The 10,429-nt window shown below is 42.7% G+C and overlaps 1 protein-coding gene across 1 annotated transcript; it reads right to left on the bottom strand.

Annotated features, from left to right (window-relative positions):
* Positions 1-9,517: 9,517 nt before the first annotated feature.
* Positions 9,518-9,979, bottom strand: LOC138904823 (uncharacterized). Its single transcript, XM_070193323.1, has one exon. It carries the CDS (start codon positions 9,977-9,979, stop codon positions 9,518-9,520), a length of 462 nt encoding a protein of 153 aa, XP_070049424.1.
* Between the last annotated feature and the right edge of the window lie 450 nt (positions 9,980-10,429).

The following is a 10,429-nucleotide window of genomic DNA, read 5'->3' as shown; positions in this document are numbered from 1 at the left end:
GACGATGAGGCCATGAGTACGAACCTGGATATTAGATGAAAGGCGCGAGGCCGCCCTCGTCCGAATGGTCGCCTAAAAGCAATGGATCGAAAGGTATTACAATCGAAGAACCAACCTTCGAAACTTCAGTGTCGGGGACTTGGTGTTAAGAAGGGTGACACTGAGCACCCGGAACCCGAATGAAGGGAAGCTGGGACCGAATAGGGAAGGCCCATATCGAATTATCGAGATCACCGGCAAAGGATCGTACAAACTCGAAATGGTGAACGGTGAACGACTACCAAACAACTGGAACATATCCCACATAAAATAATACTACTGCTAAGGTACGACCCCATTCATTGACTTTCTTTAAATATATTACGGATTGGGCTGACACTTGCAGGTAACGACCAAGGAGCGATGCGACTATTAGGCCTGAAAGCACGCGTTGCACTCTTTTTTCCTTCGAACCGGTTTTGTCCCAAATGGGTTTTCCGGCAAGTTTTTTTAATGAGGCAACAGTGGATCGTGCTAACTTAGAATTGGAGACCAACTATGAACTGGCATCAAGGTTCGCATCAACAGTAACCGAGCCCTCTCTAAAATCGACCTCGAACACTGGGGGCCATCACCATCGGATATTGATTTTAGCAAGGAAGGAAACTTCGAGCTCAAACAAGTCTAGGCTTGGTGGATAGGATTTGTTGTAAGGGCCAAACGGTCAAATGAACCGTGCCCACATAGGCCACTTAAGCCGAGATGAAACTTGTACACATTTGCAGTCTTGTATGTTGCACGAAAATAAAAGAAAGTTTCTACCTTGTAGATACAAACTTTTCCTCTTGAAAAACTACTGTATTATGTACCTTAAGGACATCGGGCCCAAGGTCCACCTCTATCTGAATTCAAGAGATCACACCTTAAGAACAGCTCGAGCTATGATGCTCGGGGGAACAAAACCTATTAGGCAGTGCCCGAACTTCAAAGGTTATGGCCATCTTTATTCGGGGACTATTGCCCCAGGCAAGCCCGGATGGCTCGGGGTAATAAGCTCATTGGGCAACACCCGAACTTAAAAGGCTACGACCGTCCTAGAACAGCTCAGAGACGTCCGAGATCCGTAACCAAAACACAAGGCCTTCAAAATTTCTAAACTGGTTCGAAGGCTACCCTCGGCAAAATTATAAAAACTTTTAAGTAAATATTTTGGGGAAAGCTTCCGGTCATACCAAGCCCCCACGAGTCTTAAGCAAAATAAGATCGAAAACGAATAATGTTCAAACCTCCGAATAAGACCTAATTATTACGTGGTAAGGCATCCAAAATCTTTGCAATCATAAAGAAAAAAAGCAAAAGGAAACAAGCTTGAAATTTGCCGAAGGGAAAAAGCCTTATATATATACATAAATTTTTACAAAGGCCAAACGACCTCAACAAAAAGCAAAAGTTCGAAAGCAAAAATTACAAGGCCTCATCGGAGCCCGCCTCATTACCGGGGCCATCAGAATCTTCCCCGTCCTCAGATCTGTCTGAACCCTCAGAATCTTCCTCATCCTTGGGGTACACCAACCTCTTGGCCTCGGTCTCGAGCCTCTTAACATTTTCAAGCTCAACCGATAAATCAAACCCCCGGGATGAACCTCCTCGAGAGCCTCCCTTCGGGACTGCCACTTCATATATTCGACTATGGCCTTTAGGCGTTTCTGAGCTGCCTCAACATCGGCTTTGTACTAGGCCACCATCTCTTCAGCATCGGCCCTAGTCGTTTTTGCCTCTGACTTAGCTGCTTCGAGCTCCTTGACAAGGGTATCCCAGGTGGCAATGTCCGATCCCAGTTGAGACTGGAGGTTTTCGATTTCTCGGGACCAGATCTCAACCTTCTCCTTTACCGATCGAAGTTGGGCCTCCGCCGAGGCCAGCTGCTCCTGGGCAGTCTCCTTTTCCAAAGCCAATCGGTCCATCTTGCCTTTCCACTCCTCGGCCATGGCCTAGACTTCATCCATCTCAGCCCTGAGCTAGTCGATCCGATTGATCTTCTGTTGGACCTATGGATTCTGACCGTTAGACATCGTGTCTAGATCATCATCACTAAATTCAAAGATTTTTACCTATTCCAATAGGTCGGCATGTTCCTTCCGAGTCGCGTCCAACTCGTCTTGGAGGATCTTGACTTCTCATTCACGTTACTCGCTGAGAAGCTTATACATGCCTCTCTTCTCAGCAAGCTCTTTGACTTCGGCCTCGAGTTGGCTCAGCTCATCCCGGTTCCGGAGGAAGGTTTCATGGTGAAGCACCGAGGCCTGCATATATGAAGAAGAGATGTTATAATTGTCAAAAATTAGTTCAAATATCAGGAGAGATATTAGAGTCATCAAGGATTATCAAGAATTACCCTGTTCAGCGCCTGTTATGCTACGTTGAATAGGCATGGCGCGTCTACCTCGTTCATTTTGGCCTGGTATGCTTCGGTCACCAAACACCGGAGGTAACTGGCTAACATTACGGGGGCAGAAAGGATTCTGGCATCCTCTGGAAGAGTGATAATGATGGTCCGCTTCCGACCAGGATCCATGCTCAGAGCAGGGAACCAGCTGGTTAATTTCGGGCTTGAGCTCGACCTGCCAGCCTCCAAAGGTGGACTTTTCCTTGGTACCTCTACGTCAGCCAACCCGGTAAAATCCTCCAGGACGGATGAGTCTATACCGTCATAAAAGCCTCGGAGGGGATCATCTGCTCCATGGGCCTCCTCATGGGATCGTTCCTTCGTCGTTCGCACTTCATCAAACATTGATTCCGTGAACGAAGGCGATCCCGAAATACCTATAATGCCGGGTGGGGCAGGATCGACATCTCGCGAATCCTCGGCATTAGCCTTGCAAACTTGGGGGGGGGGGGATCAGCTTTAGTCGTTTCCCCCTCGGCTGCCACCCATTCCTCGGGGACAGATGGCACATGGGCCATGAAGATGTCGTCCTCCTCAGGCTCATCTCTGAGCTGGAGGAGTGATGCCGAGTCAAGCACTTAGGAGCTGGAGGTTCTTTTGGCTTACGAACTAGCCTCCTTCTCGTTTTCTTTTTCTCCGAGCTTGGTGAACTTGGGGCCCTTTTTCTTTTCCTCTCTACTGTTATGGCCCCGGCCTATCCTAAAGCGGAAGAACCGGTAGGTAAGTCCTCATCCCCAACCGAAGGCCAAAGCTCGACGGTCTTAGGAAAACCTGCAGAAGGGAAGTAAAGAAAAAATAATGAGAACATGGTGATGAGAGAAGAAGCCTAACACAACCTACTCGGGAAAAATCTTACCATGGGAACATGCCTCCCAACGACCCTTCGAGAGTTTGCGCCATGAGCGCTTGGAGTAGGGCATCTGTGATATGATACGTTCGACCCACTCCTTGAGTCGAAGAACAACATTTGGGACTCTGGCGAGAGCTGCACCACCACGAATACCAATGAGAAAAAGAGAGATGAACATGAAATCAACATTTGAGGGAAAGTTTTACTTACGTAATGTATTCCACTTCTAGAGGAATGGCGTGAATTCGGCAAATCTGAGGTCCTCACCCGGACAAAACAACCCTGCCAGCCTCAGTCCCGGTCCTCATCGATACTCAAAAATGGGGCTTTGCTGACCCGACGAACAAGCTTTATCAGTCCCCCTCGGAAAATTTGGGGACTATATAAATGGAGCAGATGTCGCTCCCCCATTTTTCTCGCGAAAAATGAATTTCGACGTGTGACAACTCTTTTAAAGGAGGTATTAAAAGAGGAGAGTCGCCACCTAATGACTTTTAAGGTGCGTTAGGACACCTATTTGCAAATAACTCTGTTTGACTAATCTATGACACCAAAGATCGGGTAAGGGCTCAAGTTACCTCAAAGAGAAGGTGTTATGCACTCCTCGAGGTCTACAATTTTGGGTCCCGACTGAACTTAAGATTATGGGGATTATGATTAATCTAGGTGATCAAATAAACCAAGGAGTTCAGAAGTTACAGAACTTTATTACAACATGATTAATACAGATCTTAGTGAGAATATAGGGATACGACTATTTAGATCTAATAACGACATACAAAGAAGAGGGGGTCCTAAGTCTTTTAGCCTAAAGGATCACCCCGTGCAACATAAAAAATACTTTGTAACTCCCTCAAGATGGGGTGTTACTCATATTATTCAGCGGGTACAGACTATCATCTCCTGCTACCCGATTACTATGTTAAAGTTGTTACCTAAAAGCGTTCTAATTTAATTATAGGTTGTACCCTATGCGTGCACTACCCGTCCCATACCTATGGTCCAGGAGATTTTGGACCTCTATTTGGGTGGTTCTAGACCTTACTTTGGCTGCTCAGAAATGTCAAAACTAGGCGACATACAAAAACACATTGGACTTCAAGTATGGACAATTAAGGGCTCAAGTTTGCCTCCACACTTAAGCAACAAATGCACACAAGACAAGTTTTCATGTTAGTTAATTCCTAATTAAGAACCTTAAGCGCTATAGACATGATTTCTATGTGACAAGGCATCGAAGTAGACAAGCAGCTTCAGAGGCCAGGCATTGCTCATAGACAGGATTATACATGATGATTATTAAGATTACATGTTTCCAGTTTATTAACCATGTTGACTCTAGGTGACTTACGCAGTAAGGAGTAATGAAGACCATTGGGGGGAGCCCAGAATTACTTATGCTTGATGACAATGGCATGAATAAGAAGTAAACAGTTTTTAGAGGTTCATCATTAATATAGAACGAGTAACTATGCCCTATGGGTAGGTTCTCTACCAGCTGACGCTTGGAACTCATTTTATTGTTGTACTTAGTCCTATAGGCATGGTTTCTAGTGAACAGTGCGATACAATAGCAAATGAAATGATCAAAATCCTATAGGCATGATTTCTAGTAATCAGTGCGATACAATAGCAAATGAAGTGATCCAAATCCTATAGGCATGTTTTCTAATAACATGTAACAACGAGGATAATTAAAGCATTTGAGCTCATGCTTTGCTAGTAGGCAAGTAGTGTGAGTGTGTGCTTCTCCTAATGGCATGATTTCTATAGTGTACATAGAGAGTGAACAACACATATAACAAACATATCATTAAGTCCTATAGGCATGTTATCTACCCATCGCATGTGAATATTAAAATCTACCTCATTCCCTTTTACTAACAACCCTAATTGTTTATACAAAGATTATTACAGGCCCAATAATGAGTAAATTAACAAATATTACATAACTGTGACAAGAGGCCCACAACATGCCCAAATAAAATAAATACCCAGCATTGTCTGGGCCTTCAATAGCTCTTACACAGCATACTCAGGCCTTCAACAAAGAGCCACATTTGATACACTACTCAGGGATCCATAGAGGAGTCTAGAACCAGTTTACTCAACCATGGCACCAAGTGTTGCACCATTTAAATCAGCCAATTTAAGTACACAACACATAACAAGGGGAAGTAGAGTGAATAGGAATAGTTTGAGATTGAGGGAGTGACTAAGGACCAAGCCCTAGTGTGTCAGAGTTCACAAGGGTCTCAAATGGACCCCGAGCAGTGCTTACACTAGGGTGGTCAATACAGAAGTCTTAGTAGCCTTGGCTTTCAGCCGGCCAAGAGTGATATATTCAGAATAGTGTAGGTAACAAATGAGAGTGAGGGAATAGTGATCAAGAGGGTAGAATTTGAAGAGGTACATTTGTATTTTTTTGAAAGCAGGCATGACAAAGGTGACATACAAGCAAAGAGAATCACAAAACTCAAAGAGCTGGTTGTTATCACAAATTCAAACACTTAGCATATTGTGCAAATAGCTTAAAATACCACTGTAATTATAAAATAAAGTGAAAATATTTGAAATATGTATTATGGATGAAAATAATAATTTTAGGTACTTAAGTCATCCAAAAATAATTTTAAAGGATAATTATTAGATATATATATAATAAAAATGTAGAAAGAAATTAATTTTTGAGCTTTAAAAATTATGAAAAATTATAGAAAATGCTTGTAAATTAAGTAATGAGACATATATATATTTTGTATATATATATATATATATATATATATATATATATATATATATATATATATTATTTGAGAAAATATGAGGGCAAAATTGGGTATCAACAGCTGCCCTCTTTACCCGAAAATGATGAAAGAGTTGTCGGGTAAAGAACTGATGACCGATTTTGACCGAATGGGGAGATTTAAAAAATGGAAGCCGAACCCTGGCTCTTGAGTTGCCTACATATCCCTAGTGTTACGGGAATCAGGCCGTGTGTAGTTCTGGATCCAACGGTGAACTGAACCGACGGAGTTGTTATAAGAATAGTCGTATGCTTCGGAAAGGGCTCTTTTAGGGTAGGACAATATCAGATGAATTTGCGCGAAATCATGAATGTGAATCTTGAAATGTTATGGATGTATCTCAGAACGAGTATCTGAATGGTTATCAAGTAAAAGTGGGTAACTGATGGTGGTTGGTTGCGTTTGAAATAATTGCAGGATGTGAACGTTGAACGGAAACCGGAGCGAAGATTGCTCCCGTTAGGAGAACGATTACTTCCTGGATTACCTGCAAAACTTAAACACTATGCACGCAAGTATATATGGATTATTGCGAGAATTTAGACATGATGCAAATTCCCTTTGGACCGTGAAAGTTGTCTTTGGACGGTGAGGATGATGCCCTTAGACCATGACGTCCTGGGCCATGAATCATGTGACAAGGGATTCGCAGGCCATGAAATGATGTCCTCGGGCTATGAGAATGGTGACTTTGAACCATGACGCCTTTGAATAATGATGTTCACTTTTGAGAGATAGTCCGGCCATGGAATGGTGTCCTCCGGCTATGAGGATGATGCCTTCGGACTATGATGCCTTTGGACAAAGTGGCGATATTTCAGCCTATGAAGTGCAAAGATGTGACGCTTGGTCACATACGAAGATGAGACAAGACAAGGCTTAGTTTTGTGTAAGATGAGGGCAGTGCTTAGCCCTAGATGAACAGAGAATAGTGCTAGGTCTTAGATGGCATAGCAAAGATAGTATTTAATATTGAGGAAAAGGTAGCGCTTAGCCATATGCAAGAGGGGGAAACGGGGCTTAATCTCATGCAAAATGGGAGACAATGCTTAGTCTCATGCAAAGAAGGGAGACAATGCTTAGTCTCATGCAAGGAAAGGCAGTGCTTAGCCTTATGCAATTAGGGAGGCAGGGCTTAGCCTCATGCAAAATAGGAGACAATGCTTAGTCTCGATGTAAGAAAAGGAGACAATGCTTAGTCTTATGCAAGGAAAGGCAGTGCTTAGCCTTATGAAATTAGGGAGGCAGGGCTTAGACTTATGCAAAATAGGAGACAATGCTTAGTCTCGATGTACGGAAAGGCAGTGCTTAGCCTTATACAGTTAAGGAGGAAGGGCTTAGCCTCATGCAAAATAGGAGACAATGCTTAGTCTCATGCAAAGAAAGGAGACAATGCTTAGTATCATGCAAGAAAAGGCAGTGCTTAGCCTTATGCAATTAGGGAGGCAGGGTTTAGCCTAATGAAAAATAGGAGACAATGCTTAGTCTTGATGCAATTAGGAAGGCAGGGCTTAGCCTCATGTAAAATATGAGACAATGCTTAGTCTCGATGTAAGGAAAAAAGACAGTGCTTAATCCCATGAAAGGAAAGGAAGTGCTTAGCCTTATGCAATTAGGGAGGTAGGGTTTAGCCTTATGCAAAATAGGAGACAATGCTTAGTCTCGATGTACGAAAATGTAGTGCTTAGCCTTATGCAGTTAAGGAGGCAGGGCTTAGCCTCATGCAAAATAAAACGACGAGTGATAATAGAGTGTTTCTTAACTAGAGACGCTTGGGATAGATAATTTGCTATCTTGAAGGTAGTGACCTGACGTGTCTGCAAATATTATTGTCTTACTATGCCTGTATCCAAATAAAAATTGTGAGTTTTGTAGGGGAAGGTTGGTTCGCGCTTTTGTCTTTTGCTTTGCCTGTGCTCCTATATTGAGATCCTATTTGAGTTACCCTGGGTAACATCTGACTGTTTATAGAAATAAAAAAAATTCGAAAGAAATGCATGCATTTGTAGTTATTTAAAATATAGTAGTATGCAACATCGACTAAGTTAGATGAATCAATGACTGTGACATATTTTAGAGACATTGCGGCTTCCTTGCTCTAGAATTTTAAGGGTCCTCCTCAAAATTCTACCCCAGTTTAAAAGCAATTCTATGACTGTTCTGTGTATGACGAAGTTGGCTAGACTTGCTTTAGAATTTTGAGGGTCCTCCACAAAATTCTGCCTACGTATCCCCTCTTAAACGGGAATCAGGTCAAGCGTAGTTCAGTTACATGAAGAAATGTAAACAATCTAAACATAGTATCTCTTGACTGAGTCTGAGTTGATAGGTTTTGGCCAAACTTCTCCGTCAATCTCTGCGGGTACAAGCGCTCCTCCTGTTAGTAATCTGTGAACCATGTAAAGCTCTTACCAATTGGGTGAAAATTTTCCTTTGGCTTCATCTTGATGCGGGAAGATCCGCTTCAGCACCAGCTGCCCCGGTGTGAATTATCTATGCCTGGTCCTTTTGTTGAAAGCTCTGGACATTCTGTTCTGGTAAATTTGACCGTGACATACTGCGTTCATTCTTTTCTCATCAATGAGAGCCAGTTGCTCATACCGACTTCGTATCCATTCTGCATCACTGAGTTCAGCCTCTTGTATGATTCTCAAATAAGGAACTTCTACTTCGGCGGGAATGACGGCTTCAGTACCATAGACCAGCAAATAAGGAGTTGCCCCAGTTGATATGCGAACCGTGATACGATATCCAAGTAGGGCAAATGGTAACTTCTCGTGCCATTATTTGTGATTATCTACCATCTTCCTTAATATCTTCTTGATGTTCTTATTGGCGACTTCTACAGCTTCATTCATTTGTGGCATGTATGTTGTGGAATTCTTATGCTTGATCTTGAAGGTTTCACACATGGATTTCATCAAATCACTGTTAAGGTTGGCGGCGTTGTCGATGATGATTGATTCCGGTGCCCCCGAATTGACAGACAATACGATCCCTAACGAAATCTGCGACGACCCTTTTAGTTACAGTCTTGTAAGATGCGTCTTCAACCCATTTTGTGAAATAGTCTATGTCCACTAGAATGAACTTGTGCCCATTTGAAGCGGCGAGTTCGATTAGACCGATGACATCCATCCCCCAAGCGGAGAAAGGCCAAGGTGCACTTGTTGCATTGAGTTCATTGGGTGGCACTCGTATCATATCCGCATGTACTTGGCATTGATGACACTTTTGGACATACCTGATGCAGTCCGTTTCCATAGTCATCCAGAAATATCCTGCTCTTAATATCTTCTTAGCTAGAACAAAGCCATTCATGTGTGGTCCGTAAGTTCCGGCATGTATCTCTTCGAGCAATTTGGATGCTTCCTTGGCATCAACACGCCATAATAATTCTAGATTTGGAGTCCTTCTGTATAGAATTCCTCCACTTTAGAAGAAATGGTTGGACAATCTTTGGAGTGTGCATTTCTGAGTATGATTTGCATGCTCCGGGTACTCTCCTTTTGCCAAGTATTCCTTGATGTCATGAAACCACAGATTCCCATCAGTTTCTTCTTCAATATGAGCACAATAAGCTGGATGATTATGGATCCCTACTGGAATAGGATCGATGAAATTCTTGTCTGGGTGTTGTATCATGGAAGATAAAGTGGCCAACGCATCTGGGAACTCATTCTGGATTCTTGGAACTTGTTTGAACTCTATCTTTGTGAATATATTCCTCAATTCTTGCACATAGTATAGATACGGCAATATTTTGGTATTCTTTGTAGCCCATTCTCCTAAAACCTGATGTACCAAAAGGTCTGAATCTCTAATTACCGACAATTCCTGAACGTTCATGTCAATGGACAACTTGAGCCCCAAGATGCAAGCCTCGTATTCTGCCATATTATTGGTACATGAAAATCTAAGTTTTGCGGATACCGTATAGTGTTGACCCATCTTCGATACCAAAACTGCTCCAATACCTACTCCTTTGAAGTTTGCAGCTCAATCGAAAAATATTCTCCAACCGTCATAGGTTTCGGTAATATCTTCTCCTACGAATGATACCTATTCATCGGGAAAATACGTTTTTAGTGGTTCGTATTCTCCACCCACAGGATTTTCTGCCAAGTGATATGCCAATGCCTGTCCTTTGACCACTTTCTGAGTTACATAGATGATGTCGAACTCACTCAGTAGTATCTGCCATTTTGCCAACTTTCCCGTAGGCATAGGTTTCTGGAAGATGTATTTTAACGGATCCATTCTTGATATGAGATTTGTGGTGTAGGCACATAAGTAGTGCCTCAACTTCTGAGCTATCCATGTCAAAGCACAGCAGGTGCACTCCAG

This window comes from Nicotiana tomentosiformis, chromosome 2 (genome assembly GCF_000390325.3).
Source record: "Nicotiana tomentosiformis chromosome 2, ASM39032v3, whole genome shotgun sequence".
NCBI lineage: Eukaryota > Viridiplantae > Streptophyta > Magnoliopsida > Solanales > Solanaceae > Nicotiana > Nicotiana tomentosiformis.
The sequence above is the reverse complement of the archived record's forward strand: the minus strand, read 5'-3'. Positions and strand labels throughout refer to the sequence as shown.